This window comes from Zosterops lateralis, assembly GCF_965231275.1.
Source record: "Zosterops lateralis genome assembly, chromosome: Z".
Taxonomy (NCBI): Eukaryota; Metazoa; Chordata; class Aves; order Passeriformes; family Zosteropidae; genus Zosterops; species Zosterops lateralis.
In genome coordinates this window covers 78,921,008-78,940,547 of record NC_139800.1, presented here as the reverse complement: position 1 = coordinate 78,940,547, position 19,540 = coordinate 78,921,008, and the positions used below count along the sequence as shown (strand labels likewise).

General features: G+C 45.9%; 1 protein-coding gene across 1 annotated transcript in view; it reads left to right on the top strand.

The window, feature by feature from the left end:
* Window positions 1-19,166, top strand: part of HS6ST2 (heparan sulfate 6-O-sulfotransferase 2) — a gene marked incomplete at its 5' end in the record, with an annotated part of 129,098 nt that extends 109,932 nt beyond the window's left edge. The window contains one exon of the mRNA XM_083883787.1: window positions 16,319-19,166. Within this exon, the coding sequence (XP_083739913.1) occupies window positions 16,319-17,024 (706 nt within the window). The 3' untranslated portion in view covers window positions 17,025-19,166. The remainder of the gene's footprint in view (window positions 1-16,318) is intronic.
* Between the last annotated feature and the right edge of the window lie 374 nt (window positions 19,167-19,540).

The following is a 19,540-nucleotide window of genomic DNA, read 5'->3' as shown; positions in this document are numbered from 1 at the left end:
TACTGCAAACAATCCCTCTTGTCCTCACGCACCGTCAGCCCATGACCTGGACCAGACTAGGTGGGTGCTCTGCCCCTCCAGCTCATCACTTTCTTCTGCCTTGGGGGCCAGCTCCATCCCTGAGGTGCCCTGGTGTGGGCACAGGAGCCTGAGCTTGCCCACAGTTAATTAACTATTAGAACCATGAATTCTGTAAGGCTTCGCAATTAATTTCTTAGTTTCTTTTTCCTTGCTGTTTTTGTTAATGAATTCATTCCATGTGCTCGTGGAAGTATCCTGGTGAGGCTTGAAGAGCTGGATTACAACGGGAAAAAAAGCCTCACATTTTGCACCAGCATTTAGCTGATGAAATGTAAAGATGCAATGAACTGATTAGTGATTCTGGTAATGTAATTAATGCCTCTGTTCTTTCATACATGCAGAGCTGGAGGTCGAGCTGAGCGCTCAGTGAAAATTTGCCCTGAATGCGCAGTTCAGTGTGCTCAAAGTTATTGCTCCCTCATTATGATTCCTCCAGTAATTCCAAATTAAAGTTGATATACTTGTAAACGAAAAGCAGGGCATGCCTGTGAATTGCAAGGGCTGGAGAATTCGGGTGCAGGATGGGAATGTTAATGCAGTGATCCGCCACAGACTGGGCAGGGAGGGGCTGCAGCAGAGCAAACACCTTGGTGGCTGTCACTCCTGCCAGATGCAGAGCTGGTGGTGGGGCCTGTCTCAAATCCTTGTCTGCACTTCCCTGGCTGCTACAGGCAACCAGCCTGGCGTAGTTCTGCAGTTACATCTTCTTAACATTGCAACCGTCATAACCCATTAACGTAATTCCCAGTCTGAAACCAAGCTCGGATGAGCTCATTTTTCTATGCAACGTGATTTTGACATGCCTTACATGAAACTTTTATCTTTTTTTTCTTTTTCCTCCCCCATTTTTAATAAACATCACATTATCAAAATATTAGTGACGCTGGATTTGCCACCATTGGTTTACCATAGATAACAGCATGGAGTGTTCTTCCCGTTCTGATTCAATAGTGCATGACAAGGGAATCCAATTTGTTCAGATTTAGATGACATGCCTCCAATTATGTAATTCCATTAGGAGGTGCCTGCAGCCAAGTCTGTGCTCACAGTCTCAGCAGACATAACTCTAATGGGACGTGTTGCAATATTGCTGTGTGGTAAGCACAACTTTGATAGAGAGCATGACCTGTCTCTCCCAGTCGTGTTTGTGGGAATGGAGAACACGAAAAATGACCCAGCTGTACTTGGGGCTCTAATCTGGCAATAAGTTATGTCGTTACAAGAACAAAGCTTTGCAATGAGAGGTGAATTTGCAATGGCTATATATTTTATGTATTCAAAATCAGTCAGTAAATGCAGCATTTTGAATATGATCTTATATTCAATTCCATAAATGGAAGATATATTGGTTGCAGTTTTTTCTCTTGAATACCTCAGATTCCTATGTACTTGGGAATGTTGGATATTTATGAGAATATAAAGCAGTCATGAAAACATAAGACTAAATCTTAGCACAGTTACAACTTGCTTTAAATTATTAATCTTTAAGAAGCATGATAAAAAATTCTGCTATGCAAATTCCGTGGCACTGGAGTTGGTGTACATATCCATTACTGTAGCGCTATCTAAATAGTGGTTTTAAAATAATTGTGTAATGTTGATGCAGAGTTACAGTTTCTGCAGGCAGGAAAAGGCAATTCTAGTGGCAGATCTGTCTCCCCAAGAAGTGGGATGTAACACTACTCATAAATAAAGCTGTTTGGATGAATTTAGCATCACTTGCAAACCAGAACATTTCTGCAACGCCTTTGGGTAACATGGCTCAGGCAGGGTTCGGCAGGACTCAGCTCTCCAGGGCTGGGAAGAAGCTGGATGGGCCATGTGGGGTGTATTTTTGGTAGAGGGTGCTAGACCTGTGGAACTGAAGAAATTTAAAGGTCAAAGCTCTGACAACCATGTGACATCTCTTGCTCAATCTTGCCCTGTGTTAGGGCTGGACCTGCAGACAGGTTTATTCTGCAAAGCAGGGATGTGAGCTGTACTTCTGTTGGCCAGTACTAACTAGGGTTTGGCCAAACAGATAGTATTTAAATATATAGCTTTTATTAAGAAGAAAAGCTCCCTAATCCTTGCTCTGGGAAAGTATGAGTGATAGCATCTCTACTTTCATAATCTTTTGCAGTTCTCACATGAATATATGAAAGAATTTAATAATGTTCTAGGTTAGAAAATGATCATGCATATGCATACATCTTTAAAATCTGTCTTCTCTGACTTTCTTTCCCCTTACTTATGTCAAGAGAGGAAGCCAGCAAACGATTTCAATGTATGATGCATCCAATATCACCTTTCACATAAACAGAAAAAATATGCTTCCTCTGTTGATGTGATGAGACCAGGATGCATTTAAGTGTCTAGAGAAAGTGTCATTTTGTTTAAAATAATGTGAAGAGGAGCCTAGTCGCAGTCTGTTGGAATGAGTTATGGGGGTGCTGCTGTTTTAATGACAGGATGGGGAAGATGCAGCAGAGGATGCTGCCATTGTGCCTGCCTGGCCCAGATTACCACTGCTGGGAGCCCTTTTGCACCTGCTGCTCTTGTCCCCATCCCTGCACGGATGCTTTGCCAGAAAAGCCCACTCAGGTGGTGCTTAGCTGTGCTTTAATCTGGCCCCTCAGTGGATTGCTTAGCCTGCAGATACAATGGAGTATATCAACCTCAGTTCAAAACCCAGTGTAATTTTGTGGGAATGAATTGTTCAGATAAATTTGGTAGAGCACAGTTTCTTAATCTGCTAAATGGGGAAAGACACTGCTGCCTGCAATTAGGGAATAAATTAAATTATTCTAGATTAACCCCTCCAGGGATGGAGACATAGGAAGAAGCTGTTGCTGCTCAGACAGTCGATTTTCAGGTTTATTTATCGCAGCAATCCAGCTGCCAGTGTGACCGAGAGCTGAGCCTGAGCTGCTGCCATGCACTTCATCATGCTCTGGAGCACCTGTTTGCTGAGCTCAGATGCAGAACCATCTATCTGCTGCAAACCAGGCTGGCACTGGGGGCACTGGACACTGCTTTGGCTTCTCTTCCTGGGAACAAAATACCCAGGTGTGTTTCCTCAGGTGGTTGGGAGTTCATTGCAAAGTTTTGTTAAAGCAGCTGTGCTCCAAGACAAGCTCAGTCCTTGGATCCCTTCCAATCTACAACCTGTTTGGTTCCCTTTAGGAAGAGGTTCCCAGATGGGCTTAGAGGAGCACCACAGACCTTGCCACCTTCCCCCTTGGATACCAGCGTGGTGCTGGATTAAGTGACAAACCTGCATGCAAGAGGCAGAGCCCAAGTTGCAACTGCTTTTGTGGCAAAGCATTGCTGCCTGTCTGCAAAGCTGGACTTGGGCCCTCCACCTCCAAAGCTCTGCTCCATTTCAAAGCAAAATGGGAGAAGTCTGAGGTCCAAAAGATCCATACTTTGGCCTGTGCAGCATCTCCCTTTGTCTGATCCTTGCAGGAGTCCCGTGGGTGTCTGCACAAGCTGCATGCTGAGAGCAGAGCTGGTGGTCCCAGCCCTGTGCCAGCACAGGGGCATGACAGGAGGGGTGCCCTGCCTTGGAGACCTGGCTCAAAGCTGATGCTGGCGGTGAGAGGAGTTATTGCTCACTACTGCAAGTGGTGAGAGGAAATGTTCAGTGTATTACTTTCTGGGACACCTTCCCAGAAAATGTTTCCTTGTCATAATTGCAGCACTGGTGCCATAAGCCCCAGCAGCAGCTCCCCGTTAGTGAAGATGAATGGAGTGGAGTATCAGGAAAACTTTCCAGGATTCAGTTTGGTCACAGCCTGCTAAATCTATGAGGGCATCATGTTCTCCTCAGCCTGGCCACACACATATGAGAGGGACATCTGAAAACTCACTGCTTGAATCTGGGTATGCTGCTACATCTGTTCCCCAGGAGTCACTGTACTCACACTCTCTCCTAGTGTGTTGTCTGAACTGGATAATAAAGCTCCTCAAAACAAGGACCATATTTGCAGTGGTGTTGTCAATCCAGTAGAGGAGTATTCAGGTCCTCCTTATCCCCATCCACATGTGTGGCTTCTGTGTCTTGAGTTATAATTTATGGTTTTTAAGGGCAGGGGAAATAAACATGTGAAACTGCAACTTTGATCTTAAGCATTGAGGGTTTTGGAAGGATAGTGGGCCAACAATTAATGGAAAAGCTTCTGGCTTTGTTACTCTGTTGTTCCCTGGTGATGTGGGACTTGGCACTGGTGGATCCTGGAGGGACACTCATTCCAATCTGTCCCTTCCCCTCCCACTGAGGGGACTGCTGAGTACACCAGGTGGGTAGAGAAGGAAATCTCAGACTTTGATATGAGTGGAGTTCACTGAGGAAGAGGATGAGATAAACAAATCAGGTCCTTCATGGAGATGGAGGTATCAGGATCACCTCTTTGCTCCCTGGAGAAGGAGCAGTTTCTCAGTGCTCTCCCACTTCCTACCTGCCAGACATTTGGGATGGTACAGAGTTGTGCTCCACTTTGTTTCCTCTTTGGAAACAATTGCTTGGAGGAGGACAGCTTGGGTTGAATTTCCCCAAATTTCCCAACTATCCTAAAGCTGCACTCTCAGCATAGGAGGGATGTGGTGTTTCAGATGGGTAGGGGAGATGCAGTAGAGACAGAACTTAAAGCTGATGGTTGGTGAACTGTAAATTTGAGCTGGAAAAGTGATTGTACTGTAAAATTCAGGACACCATCTGTTTCATTGCTTACTTGCAGTAACATTTGTACTTGATAATTAAAATGTCACACAGATTTTTAGCCAGAATAATCCATGGAGGAGTAGAACTGTGTCTTCTGAAAATCTTTCAAGAGATCACAGATAGGAACCAAATTGTTTTAAACCATCTCTTGCTGCTCATAGAGGAGTTGTTGCTTCTTGGCTGTTTTGTTTTGTTGTTTTATTTTTTTCTTTTTTTTTCTTTCATATTTTGAGGATGAGGTTAGGAGAATGGGAGCAATAGCAGATCCTTTTGGAAGGAGCTGTGACCTTAGTGAATAACTCTACATGTCACATGGTTTATTTTGCTTCAGGTTTATCATGCCAGGTTTATCATATCCCTTCTGGCAGGGGTAGCTTATCTTTGGCTTCAGCTGAAATCAGCTTGGTTTTAAGGGTTTCTCAGCCAGCCTAAGCAAGGTTTCCCTCCAGCTGAGGGTTCAAAGTGCTGCCTGCTTGTTTGGCTGTGGGTGGTGAGGGCACAGGGGAGCTGGGGAGACCTCAGGGCACAAGAACTGCAATGAGAAGCTGCTCAAAATAAGGTCAGATCTTAACCCAAGCTTGTGATACCCTCACAGTGAGAGAGCCAGAGCAAAAGGCAAAGCAAGTAGCACTGTTCATGGGCAGTGGAATTGGGTGCTTTTTTTAGCCGTGCCAGTCCTTCAGCTGGCAGAGAGGGGAGCTGGACTCCTCTTGTTTCCCAGCTCAGGTTGTTGCCTCTCTGTGATGGCCTCAGTTCAGCTGCCACTTTGGCTGGAGTTTGCTTCATGGCACTGATAAGATGGAAAATTTGAATTTGCTTTTGATTGTCTGCAAGTAGGATTTTCAATGTCTTAACACTACAAATTAATTAAAAATATAGAGGGCATCTGAAATCTAGAAAAATGCAATGTGTCCAAGCTGATGTTGGTGCTGAATGTGCTGTCACTGACAGCCAGAAGAGCCTCTGATGAGGTTTTGCCAGCTCAGTCTCCAGTTTCCAGGCACACCACGAGCTTGGACTGTGTGGGTAGTCCTGAGCACAACACACTGCACACATCCCTGGGTATTTCAGGGTTGTATGAGAGGCTAAAGGGACATTTTCCATTAACATGCCATTCCGAGGTCATTGTCCTCACTGATTCAGACTGAGTAAGATGTACTTTTACGAAATGCTGGGGGTGGAACTAGCAGACGTGGGAAACAAGATGTTCTGTACATCCTCTAGTGTTTACTTAGTCCTGCTTGCTTAGCTGACATAAAACCCCTCCCAGCTGAGCTTTGACACAACAAATGCATCCATGGAGTTTTACTAGAAATGCACACTGCTGTTCCATGAAAATTTTAAATCCAGTTATGTCAACTGTGTGTGAATACAAGTTTTAAAATCCTGGTCTGCTGGGAGCCGTTTGGAGCTCAGAGTGTTGTGGTGCATTGGAGTGTGCCATCAGTAACAAGTCAGGATTAAAGATGAAGTCTGCAGAGAAACCACAAGCCAGTACCTCAGAAACACTTCCCAGCCAGCCAGGTGCTTTCAGGGCTGTTTCCCATCTTAAATCAAATATCCCAGCATCCATGCAGACCTTGTATGTCAGAGCTCAAGATGTATCCTTGCAGGATGAGGCCCTGTGCCTCTGCCAGGAGACTGTATTGTGGTGTGTGAGAGAGGGCTTAAAGTATCCTAATTGTCTGCTATGAAATTGCAGTTTTGTTCCCTGGAGTAGAAAAGTGAGTTTAAATCATTAACGCCACAGGTCTCAGTGATGATTACGGAAATGTTTGCAAGTGACTTAATCAGTATAGTTTGTCTGAGTGGCCCATTTTAATATTATTGCACTGATTAAGTTTTCTTAGCTAATATGTGTTTCATTTCCAATTCAATTAAATGAGAATCCCCTTCCATGGCATGATATTACAGTAGTGCCCTAGTGGGGCAGGAGCACACTTGATATTTTCAATTGATACAGATTTCTTCATTATACAGTCTCATGGTGTTCAATGGAATCAATGAGAGCTGAAATTAAAACTGTAGAAGTTGCAGCTGTAAATACACTGTCCGTTCCTCCATCCCTCTTTTGACAGCAGGCTGAGAATTATGTTAGTACCAGTTCATTAATCACATTGCAAAAATGTTTTCAATAGATGCTTGCTTTTGACAAAATTTTAGAAAGATTGGGAAGGATTTTACTTGGATTTCTGTATATGCAACAGTTATGATAAGCAAAATATAAGTTGCACTAATGTGCCTTTTTAATGTGCTCTATATCCTTCGTTTAGTTTCTAAAAGCACTTTTGTGTAACCTTTCGTGGGATGTATTAACTGGCGTACAGGAGATTATCTGTAAATGGCTTGTGAAGGAATTACGTTCTTTCGTGTAAGCCAAACCTCCTCCTTTTATGTATTATTGAAGAGAATTGATTGAGCTCTGATATAGTTACAAATGATTTTATAAATACCTCTCTGGAGTTAATTTCCCATTGTGGGAGATGCAGAGCTCTTAGGGCTGATCGTATGATCTTTTTCTTGCGAGCTCCAAGGTTTCTCCAGCGCTGAGGTGGGGATGTTCAGTAGTAGCTACTCTCAAAGGAGTTGGGAGGGGTGTTCAGGCAGTGATTATGAATTTGCAAAGAGTGCTCAGGATCCAGGATAAATCACAACTTCCAAATACACATTGATGTGTTCATAAAGAAGACAAGTGTGCGTGCCAAGCTGAGACCAGAGCCCTCCATGTCCGCTTCCTCCTGGCTCCTATCAGCCACAGAACTTGCAAATGAAGCACACAGAGTTCAGTGATCCCCTGCTTCCCGTGGAGATCAGCTGGTGGCTGGCAGGATGAGTGTCCACAGCCCCAGGGGACCTTGGGCAGGTTTGCTGTGGCAGCCCATATCTCATTTCTCTGCCTTTGTGCAGCTCCGTGCAGCCACGTGTCAGCTCGTGCCCTCTGCTTGCACATGCAGAGCCTGTCTGAAATATTGGTTTTATTAGATTATTTAAAGTATTTTCGTCTGTTCAGAGAGTATGTGGCTTTGCACATTTAAGACATAGGTAAAATATGTATGGATATAAGGATAAAGCTTTTTTATTGCTAAATATATTCTTTTTATAAACAAGAAGTTGGGGGGTTTTTTTAGAATATAATAAATATTTTAGCATAGTTATTCTGGCTCCATAAGTGCAATGAAAATGTTAGCCTTGGCATATCAATCGCGCTTTACAGATGACTGTAATTTCCTGAATGTCAAAACTCCAAATTTCTCTACTAAGCAAACTTTTCAGTGGCAAAATAGATTGCCTCCATAATATATCACTGTGTGCAAGAAAAAATGAAATCTTTATGTACTGTATTATGAATCAATGAGGCATTAAGATTCTTGGAAGGGTGAGTGGACTCTGGAAAATGAAAAACTGCCACTATTCCATCTCTGTAAACCGCTGCTTATGGAGTGTAGGCTTTGCAAACCTCGATCTTTGCCACCGCAGAAATATCAGTTACACGTTGAAGCTAATTCCTGCAGCGGCATTTAGATGGGGTAAATACTGTTGTAAAGATCTGATTTATAGCAGCATCCTGTGGTTATTCACCAGCTCTGTTGCAGTGGCCTCCTTTTTGCTTCGGGATGTCTGCCACGCTTTTTAATGGATCCCTAAGAGCTCTGTGATCGTGGCCATGCTGTACTATGGCTGGAAGATGTGTGTGCTCCAGGAGCTCCAGGGGACAGGGACAGCTCCTCACACTGGGAGTGGGAAGGAGCTCCTGGCACTCTGTGGGTGTCAGAGCTCAATGTTCTCAAAAGCCATCGCTCAGACCTTGAGTTTTCTTAGTGTGTATTAAGAGCAAAATTCAGCTCTGCCTCCTCTTTATTAAGGGATGATCGCCCTAGGCAAGAAAGGCAAAAGCCAAGGCCTTGCATGCTGCTGAGAGCTCACAAATCCAGCATCACCTGCACTGCACCTTGTCATCCAGCACAATGGAAAGCATGGCACACACATTGCTCCTCCTGCCCCCTTCTCTCTCCTTTCCTTGGGTTTTACCTCCCATGTCCAGCCTGGTGGCTCAGCACCACTGCTGCCCTCTGTCCTGGTGCCTCTGCCGTATAACTAAGCTCATGAGGTGGGCAGCTTTACTGCTCTAGATAGGCTGTGATGGAAGCTGGGTGTTTCCAAAGGGTAGCTCAGTCCTTTATCCAGCAGATTAGGTGGGTGGGATGGGTCTGGGCTCCTCTGCCCAGCACTGCCACCCTTTGCCATGTCACACTCCAGGGTGGAGGCAGAGCACTGGGGACTGGCACCAGCAGCTGAGTCAGTCTTCTGGTTGCTGAGTCTGGAAACAGAAACTTGCTTCTTTTTTTATGCACTACTGAAAAGAAAAACCTGAAAGGACACTATTCTTGCTGAATTGGTTATGAGCAGGGGTATCCTGCAGAGATCTTAATAATACAGGCAATTATGAAATTAATACTACTCTGGCAGATCTGCAGGGCCACTCTCCCCTCCGCAGGCAACACTGTGGACAATTATTTTGTGCGTGAGGGTAGCTGGGAGCATGTGCATGTGTGAGGCTGCATATTTTTTACTTGTTTAAAGCCTTATTTTCATTTTCTTTGTTTGCAAATGCCATGCCTGCACATATATGAATGTGTACCTTGACCTGCTAAATCGCTGCCTTCCTCTGCGCCTGAAATGTGTTTTTTTTTCTGCAGATCTTTCCTGTTTGGTAATTTCACGGGCAATGATGGGCTGGTGTAATTGCTGTTCTTGAAAAATCCAGCTCCTTTTTATGGGTTCCTCTGGCACTTCTCTCCTGCTGCCGTTGCTGTGGGTAGGCTGCTGGCTTCCTACCCCCACCATTAGTGTTTCTAGACAAAACATCTCTGTGATTCATTGGGTGCTGATAGAAGTGAAAACATAATGATTACTTAGAGGAAATGTAAATTTGCATTTGCTAACGGCTTTAATTCGCAGTCCTGAAATACTTATCTCCTTTCCTTCCAGGCCCTTTTTCAGAGCTAATGCATTATTTGCTTCTGCCACCTTGAGACCCAGAGTAAAGGAATATAGTCCAGGTAGTCTTGCAGGCTTCTGCAGAGGAAGGGGGTGTTGTTTTCTCCTTCTCTCCCTCCCCATAATCTTTATCCATCACTTCTTTAATGAAGAAGGGATTTGTTCATCTAGATTTCACTGTACTTTGAATTTTGGATGAGTTGGACCTGGGAGTTTAGTTTCATTTAAATGACTGCAATAAGGAGAGGTCTCATAGGAACAAGTAGTAGCCAGCCCAGGGTCCAGCTGGGCAGGAGCTGCACCGAGGTCTTTGGGGAGAGGAGAGAAGGGGAGCAGTCCTGTTCCAATATCCCTGCTCCGTGGTCACCTCCTTGCAAGAGCTGTGACAGTGGCAGGGGAGAACCTGGCATGTGCAGCCAGGCTGCAGATACAAATCCAGGACATGGAGCCAGCCATGGAATGCTGGGCATGAGATCTCCTCCCTGCAGCTCATGGGCAGCTCGAGAGCCCCCCTTGCTCCTCTCCCACTTTGAGAAGGGGTTTGTTGTCTCTGCCTGTGGGGCTGGGAGGCCTTGGAGCACAGCAGCACTGTGGTAAGCCCATGGGCAATAAATGCATCTCCACTGCTGCACTGCCATCCACATCACTGCTGGGAAGCATCTGGGGCCAATCTGGAGTGGATGCAAACATTTGATTCCCAGCACTGCCTCAGTGAGCTTGCCAAATATTCTGGCCTCATCTCTGTGAGTTATGCTGCAGGAGCAGCTCTTGGCAGGGTAGAGGCATTCTCGTTTTGGGAGGAGGTTGCAATCAGAGGTGGCTGAGGCAGGAGAGGCTCTCACCAGGATGCTCACCCTTGTCCTTCTGACTCTGTCCCTAGGTGACAGTGTTTGTTGAGAATCAGGATGAGTCACACTATTAAATGAGTGCTTTGCTCTCTCTGAGTGATCTCCAAACAGATGCCTGACTCCAACAAATTAGGCAGCGGTATTTCTTTTGGAGGAACAATTTGTGGTATTAACAAATCAAATTCTCAGTGGGCCACTCTTGATGGGAATTAACCTCAACTTCTGGGAGCAAAGCACTTGGCGCCTGGCATGGCATAATTGAGTTTGACTTCTCAGAGAGATGTGGTGGCCGTGATTGATCGGCTGGGAGACCCTCTGCCAGAGATTAAAATCCATCAGCAGCTTTGGAGCCTGTGGGGAGGGTTTCTCTCAGGAAGAGAGCAGAGCAAGGAGTGTGAGACTCACACCGTTCCTGTTCCTGACTTTCCATCGTTTGTTACTTTGCTGTCAGATAATCCAGAGCAGGGACATTTTCTGAGTGATGTGGGCTGAGGGACAAGTGCAGGAGGCTGCCTGCAACACAATTTCACTTTGTTGCTGGGAGCAATGGAGGAGAAGGAGATGGGATCTCAGATCTGTGCATGAGGCCACAGCATAGGAGCATCTTCCTGTGGTCAGATGAGCTGAAACAAGTTGCTGTCTCAAAAAAACCCCAAATATCTCAGCTTTTAAAAGAATGAGTATGTGGCTACTCCTTTATAAGCGAGCTCTCTAGATTTTTATTCAGCAGCATGAGCAGTTTGTGCAGAGGGGGAAAAGACATGGATGTCCTTGTGCTGCTTGCTGGCTCTGGTGATTGTGCATTGTTTCTGGTGCCGAAGTGCCAACCCTGTGATTATTTTTATTTTTTCAGTAGTGCCATCCTTAATCCTTTGCATCATATGCAGAATCTCTGCTGTGAGGTTTTAGTTTGTTTTATTTGCATTTCTGCTGGATGTGGCACAAATCTGGTCTATCCCTTTGCTCCTCCACCTCCAGAGTGAGCTTTTCTTTCAAAATACCCATCTTCACCTGGAGCAGAACTTGGTTTCACACTGCCCTAATGTTAGTGTTCCACAAAGTCCATGAACTGGAAAAAAAGCCCACACAGATTTGGAAACATAACAAATTTCCTTCCCTCCCTCATCTCCAGTCAAAGAGATGGAGACACTTGAATAAAATTGCCTCCCATTCACTGCACAAGCCCTGTCTGTGACTCCAGTCGTCCCAGCCAGGTTTGCCATCTGGCTGAGCTTGACCTAGATACAAATGGGTGTGTTTGAGCCAGCTTAAAGCATAGCCTTACTTTGGCACAGTGAATGGGACTGCCCCAGTACTTTCCTTGGAAATCACAGCTCTGCTTCCTCAGCCATGTGCTGAAGCTGTGTTTGCTGGGTTAGTTTTCCTCTGGGAACAACCTGTGGGGGAGATGGGGATGTTTCTGGGGCTCCAGTGCTCCCTGTTCAAAGGCTGGAGGTTTCTCACCCTCAGCAACCTATAAAGCCCTTCTTGCTACAGCCTCATATCTCAGCAGAAATGGGAAAAGGTCACTCAGTCCCTCACCCACTAATCCACTAATGGATGTAATGGTGAGTGGATGTTCAGCTTTCAGCTCCCCTCGCCAGTCCTTACCTCATAGTTCCATCAAGCTGGGCTCAGGTTTCCAGGCTGAAGACATGGCAGCTGCCAGTGTCTGACCTCCAGCCTCCCTCGACCTCAGCAGGCAATTAAACAGTGGGGCAGTGGGGTTGGGGTGAGATGTGCTCTGACTTTGGGAGATTCTGACCCATTTTGATGCATAATTAGAGTCACCCCCTCGTCACCTCTTTAGTTCTGCACACAGTGAGCCCCCTGAGCTCCATGGTGTGGGTGCCTGGACGTCCCTTCCCTGGCAGCCTCTCCAGAGTCTGAAGTCTCTGGCTTTACTCAGTGTTGTTATCCCCTGGGGTTTCATAGTTCCTTGCTTGTACTTCAGTTTTTTCCTTTATTTTTTTTTTTTTTTTTTTTATTTGCAACTAGAAGTTTGATGCAAGGATTTTTTTTTAAAAAAACCTGATTAGATTGAAGAAAGGGAATCTCATTCTGCTCGTGTGTATGGCAGAGGTGGGGAAAGGGCTGGCAGGAATGGACTGTGCGACCACAGGATTGTCATTCAAAGCAAGCAGATGTAGCATGGGAAGCAAACAACATTGTGGGACTGTTCAGTCCCTGCATTCCTCAAGGAATAGCAATGCTCAGGGAGATACCAGAAGCAAGTCACTGTCACATCATCCCATATTTCTGATGCCTCTAGGGTCAACCTACTTCATCAGTTGCCCCCAGGCTCCCTTTCTCTGTTTCATGGCCACCCAACTTCATCAGAAAAGCCATGTTTCTGGTGAGTGCAGCTCTAAGTTGGAAAGATGATTCACAGTAGTTGGAGCTCTACCTGTAAACATGTTGTTTCAGGCTCTGAAGCACATGCTTTAAGGAACGGGCAGGATCTCAACAGCCCCTTGGTAAGACAGTAGAAAGAACAAGCTGTTTTGTACAGAGCTAAAAATAACTGGAAAGCTCTAAGTCTTCCTTGGTTGCAGCACAATGATGCTCAAAGTGCTGATGGCCGAATTCATCTCTAACACAACTCTGGCTTGAGGATGCATTAAAGCTTTTGTGACTTTCTGAAGCTCAGTTCAGATGAACACAGGGTGGCATGGCTGTTTTCCTGGAGCTGCCATAATTCCTAATTTGGAGGAGAGGCTTGGGGCAAAAGCTGATGTTCCCAAAAGGGTCAGTGCTTCTTCTGGTAGAATTTAAATAGGCAGCCTTAAGAAGGAGAGAAATGCTTAAAATTGCTGAGTTGAGCCCAGCAACTGACAAAGCATCTCTCTCTATGACATCTCCTCTCATTTCTTGAAAGTAGGATTCATCTGGGAAATTACAAGGTGGAATAAGTAACAGCTGTGAGCCTGTTTCAGGGAGCTGTGGTCAGGCCAGGGAGGATATGGGCCCTGCCTGGGGCATCCCATGAGTATCCCTGCCTGGCATCCTGAGCTCAGGGTGCTGAGGAAGCTCAGGCACCTCCGTGCTCACTGCAGAGTCCCGTGAGCATCTTTACTCAGCCTCAGCCCCCAGGTCTCCCTCGACTGCAGCATTACCCTGGCAGGCACAGGTGGAGATACCTGCCCAGATGAGGCAGCCCAGGCTGATGGTGATCTCTTACAACACAGCCTCTTCCACCAACGCATGAGCCTTTATTCATTCTTTTGTTTTTACAACAGCAGCCAAGGGAGACGCTTTGTCACCGCCTGTGACCAAAGAGCACAAAGGGAGAGTGGCTGAAGAGTTTGAACTACAATAAAACGCTCACTTGTATCGATCTTGGCTCAGGATTTGTTTTCCTTCTTGCATTAACTCCCCATCGATTCCTGTGGTGACCTTAGAGCATTCAGTCTGGTTGGCCTTCTCCTTCAGTTGGTAGCACCCCTGTGGCCTGCACCCTTCTCCCCTGAGCTGAACTGCTGATCAGCCAGCTCGTACAAGGGGCTCTGGGGTAACCAGGGCTTTGATTTTGCCTCCTCAGTCCACAGGTTTGTTGCTGTATGTCAGTTGCTATAGTTAATGTAGAGGTTAGTGCTATATGGTTGGGTTGTTATTTTAGTGCAGTGTCCCAGTAAACTAGATCCAAGGCTCAGGAGTCCTGGCAGAGGGTAAAGAAGGGGCTTGGGTTTGTCCCAGGGATGCTCAGTTACCCTGTGCTGGGGATCCTGACATGGCTGTGCTGCTGCTGCATCAAAGGAGCTAGAGACAGGAGCATAATCAGCTCCTGCTCATTGGAGCAGCTTGTTGAGGTGGTGCTCATGGAAAGCCCTTCCTCTTTGCCAGGCTACCAGAGACCTGCTCAGATAAGACAGAGCAAAACTCTTCCCATTCCTGCAAGGGACAGGGTGTGGTTAGCAGCTGCCCCTCACTCATGAAAATGAGCTTTATTCTTGCTCCCTCTTACCTCCACCTCTCACAGTGAAAACACTGAATGGCACTTCTGTGGAAAAGGACCTTCCTTGGGATCGTGGCAGGGATTTTGGCTCCCTTTGCCTGTGTGATCTGTGGCCAGATCCCTCTGAGCAGGCGGGTGGCTGCAGCACCACCCCAGGAGAGCATGAGGATGGGGTGGTGCTGATTGTGGTCTCCCAGCTCCAGACATTGAGTGCTGTTGTTTCCAGCCACTGACACTGTACTGGGCTCATTGCCTTTATTTGGCTTTGCACCTTTATTGTACTTTCTACTTACTTAATTATTTATGAGTGTGGATGCTCTAAATAGGAAGAGGAATGGTGACTCTACAGGTTTTTCTTTCCCCGTGCAGCTGGATCCTTTTTGCGCTTGTGATTCACTTTTTAGTCCATTCAAAGACAATTTTCTGTAAAACATTGACATCTAGTGGCTTTTCTGCCAAAGGAAACGGCAGGGAACAAAAGTTTGACTTCAAGGTGGCCAGTCACAGTGTTCCTTGAGAAAGCAAGTAAATGTCCTTCTCCTCCTTACAGAGAACACCAAGGACATGGCAATCACACCCCAGGGGCTCAGAGCTCCTGGGCACACACTCCTTGGCATCCTCCTCCTGCAGGAGTCACCTTCCCTGGCAGGACAGTTTGCTTATTGAGCTACTTTAATTCCATTTGCTTAAGCAGATGGCTGTTAGCCTTTATCCTGATGGTGTTCCTCCAGCATCATCCAGGTGAGGCCATACTCATGTTAGTGGAGGTTCTAAGGGCTGTGTCCATCTTCAGGCTGTGATGGTGGACAGCATGGTGTTTGATGGTGGATATTAATGTGCAACCCAGAGTGAACTCTGAGCAGGTTCTGTGGTTGAACTTGCAGCTTTCCCAGCTGGTGGCCTGATGGATTCCCTGTGACAGTGTGTACCCCACATGTGCTGTACCCCACTATCCTGTTGGTTCAAACACCTCCCTTGAAAAGGTTTTCTCTTACAAAATGCTGTAATGCATCCTTTAATTTCTTGTTAGTCACTTATCTCTCCTCTCTCATCACTTCAGTCCTTGTATCAGATGAAGGCAGGAGAATCAAACAGGGTCTACATGGACTTTGCCAAGGTCCTTGTTAGGGTGCACGTGATTTGGGGTTTCTAGGCACACCCCATTTATCTGGCCTGTGAAAGGAAAGGTCCTGTAGGAAATGCCTTCTTCATGGAGGTTGTGCTGCTCTGGGGCTCGTGCAGCTGAGATCCACAACTGCTCATCAGGGAACCTAGCATGGGCAGCTCTTTGCTGTCTGTGGAAACCTGTCAGTGCAACTCTGTTGTACAAGGAAATTAAAAGAGCCAGAGCTACCTTTGTCCTGCTTGGGTGGTGGCTTACAAACTGGGGGATGCTTGAAGTACTCTCACAAGGTCTGGGCCAACCATTCGCTGGAGCACCAGCAGGAGCCTGTTGCCACACAGAGGGGAGTCTTGGGTTCCCTTGGCCTCAGTAGAGACAACACCTGTTAAACAGAAACAGCTGTGTGTGTGTGCAGGTAGATACAGCCCTTTGCACTCCCCCGAGGGTTTGTTCAGCCGTCCTTCACCCCGCGGAGGTGAACTCACAGAGGAGCCTCTGCAGCGGGGCCGCTGAAAGCCTCTTAAGTGCATCTCCCTGTTTGTATCGATTTGGAGCCTTAATGTGCTCTGCGCTGGGACTAAACGCTCTTGTTTTCCTCTCCCCTTTGGCAGGAATTTCTACTACATCACCATCCTGCGTGACCCCGTGTCCCGGTACCTGAGCGAGTGGCGCCACGTGCAGCGGGGAGCGACATGGAAGGCGTCCCTGCACGTCTGCGACGGGCGCTCCCCCACCACCGAGGAGCTGCCCAGCTGCTACACGGGGGACGACTGGTCGGGCTGCTCCCTGCAGGAGTTCATGGACTGTCCCTACAACCTGGCCAACAACCGCCAGGTCCGCATGCTCTCCGACCTCAGCCTGGTGGGGTGCTACAACCTGTCGGTCATGCCCGAGGAGCAGAGGAATAAGGTTCTGCTGGACAGCGCCAAGGAGAACCTGAAGCGCATGGCCTTCTTCGGCCTGACCGAGTTCCAGCGCAAGACTCAGTATCTCTTCGAGAAGACTTTCAACATGAACTTCATCTCGCCCTTCACGCAGTACAACAGCACAAGGGCCTCCAGCGTGGAGATAGACAAGCAGACTCAGCAGCGCATCGAGGCCCTCAATTTTTTAGACGTGGAATTGTACGATTATGCAAAAGACCTGTTCTTGCAGCGGTACCAGTACATGCGGCAGAAGGAGCACCAGGAGGCGCGGCGGAAACGCCAGGAGCAGAGGAAGATCCTGCGGGAGAAGCAGGCTCACCTGAGGGAGCAGGGGGAGAACAGCTCCAGCAGCACTGACTACACGGGGAACGTGGAGCGGTGGCGGCGATAGGGAGGGGGCCCCGCCGGGAAAAGGAGCAGAGCCCAACCCGACCTGCAAAACCGGAGATGACGAGTGATGCTTCTCGAGGGTCTGAAGCAAAAAGAGGTCAAAATGTTGCCTTTGCAGTTGCCTTTGCAGTAAATGTTGTACTGTACGTGGAACACTTAATCTTAGCGTGTAATTAAATTGTCCTTTCTAGGTTTGTTGGATTATTTATGAAATACGGGAGCCGTCTCGGCTCATCGGAAATGTTTGCTTGGACATTTATTTAAAAGAAGTGAAAGGAAAAAAAAATCCTTAAATTAGTTATGAGTAGAAAATGGGGATGCTGGAAAATGTTTATGATGCTCGGCTGAAATCTATCTGGGAAGCAAACTCATTTCCTAATAACGAGCATTTAGCATATTCTCACAATACACTATATGAACAAAACCTTTTCCCTTTGATTTTATCTCTAAATTTTGTTTCAATAGTGTGTTTTCAAGGGCACCAACTGCCTATGATATTTACCAAGTTAATGAGTGGACGATGAAGGGAACAATAAAGGTCTAGAAAAATTATCGACTAGTTTTATGTATAATATTGGCTTTTAAAATGAATAGAAGTAATTTCTCTAGTTATATAAATATTTAAAATTTTAAACTTTTTCTACCTACTGCTGTTTAGAGTTTTAAGCTTGATCTATCTCATATTAAAAAAAAAAAAATTAAAAAAGACATACATACTTTTCTGAACTCAATGCCAATGTTATAGACACTGTTTCCAGAATTTTTCAGGGCAGTATGATTTTAACCATTCTGGAAAAGTTACAGCACACTCTCATGTTTGTTTCATAAAGCGTTCTCCAAATTATAATCTTGTGACAGTATCTCATTTTAAGTCTTTCTTACCCATTATAATACATAATGCTGAATTTATCATTCCTTAATAATTGGTGATATAAACTAGATGAAATTATGTTGCCGATATTCGTGTAGTGTCTTTAAAAAGTCATAGAACTCTCTAATCCCAGCAATATTCTGAAGAGAATTGCTCAATGGAAGTAGATTTACACTTGAATTAGGATTTACTTCCAGTAAATCTTTGCTACACCAGATAAGAACAGGGCTTTTTCTTTTTTTTTTCCTATGCTCTGAGCCCTTCATAGCAACGACAGATGAGGACGGAGAATGATGGACGCCAGTTTTTCCATAGCCATAGTTAGAGAGCAGGAGAAGGATGTGTGGTGCATGGGGATCAGCAGCTTGCTCCTGAGCAGGCTTTGCTGGGGCTCGGGGTGCAGAGCTGGAGCCCTCCAGCCTCCCCCAGACCCACAGCGAGAGCAAACAGGGCACGTGGTGCCAGGGGCTCCTATAAATCTCTATGCAAAAAAAATATATAAACCTCTGCAAGGCTTGGGCCAGACATTCAGCAAGCTGAGAACATTTGTCCCGCAGTGCTCCCGAGCTTGGCACTGAGCGGAGACACCCGGGAAGGGCCCTCTGTGGCCCCAGGGACACGATGCTTACAAGGCTCACTTGCACTCCTGCCTTTCCCCGTGAAGGCAGGGGGGCAGAAAATGAGGCAGAAGGCTTTAAAAAACATCCTACAGCTCCACGCCTAAGTTACCTGGAAGTGGTTTTACATCTGATGTTGTGTGGCAGCCTGGGGGCAGCAACCCTGCCAAGGGCAAGGGGAGAGCAAAGCAGCAGCAAACCAATACCCTGCATTAGCAGCTTTGAGAAGAGAATAACTTCATGTACAGCGATTTTTTTGTTGTTTTTTTTTGTTTTTTTTTTAAATGAGAACTGCAGTTGCCAATATGATGTCTCAGTTGTACTTTGATCTTCAATAGGGGATATTAACTCGCTCTTGAAACTGAAAGGCACTGCTGTAAACAGGACTTAACTGTGGGCGAGCTGGAGGCCTGTTGCAGGAAGTGCATCTTGTTTTTATGCTGTGGTGTGCATGGTTTACAGACTAGTTGCATTTGCTTTGTGTATACTGTTTATTGTATATAGGGGATATACGAATATAAGATACCATTTTGTCATAACCATATCAAATTCTACTGATTTCCACCGTAGACGCTGTCTTATTGTGTAGATTTACAGGCCAATCCACTGACTTTGATTGTGTCATTTAACAATAGAACTGATAAATAAAATTTAACTACAGACTTCTGATTTTCATGTGATTATTTCTTTCTCTGACGATGTGTTGAGAGCTGTGCAGTTGAGAATGGATGGTAATTCCAACATGAGTGGAATAGCAGTTGACAGCAAGTGTGTGAATTTGAAGTCACAGCTTTTCTTGAATTGTATTTAAACTACAGCTTTCAAGGGCAAAGCCACTTCGGGCTTTTGTCTGGTTCTGGAGTTACTGCAGAGGCTTCCACTTCTTTTCTGAGCAGCCCTCAGAAAAACAAGCTGTGGTTTCTGGTGATTTTAAATATGATTTTAGTGGTCAGCAGCGCTAAGGAATTCTTTCTCTGTGTACATATATGTGTGTGTGTGTGTGTACATGTGATTTATTTTTTTTTATCC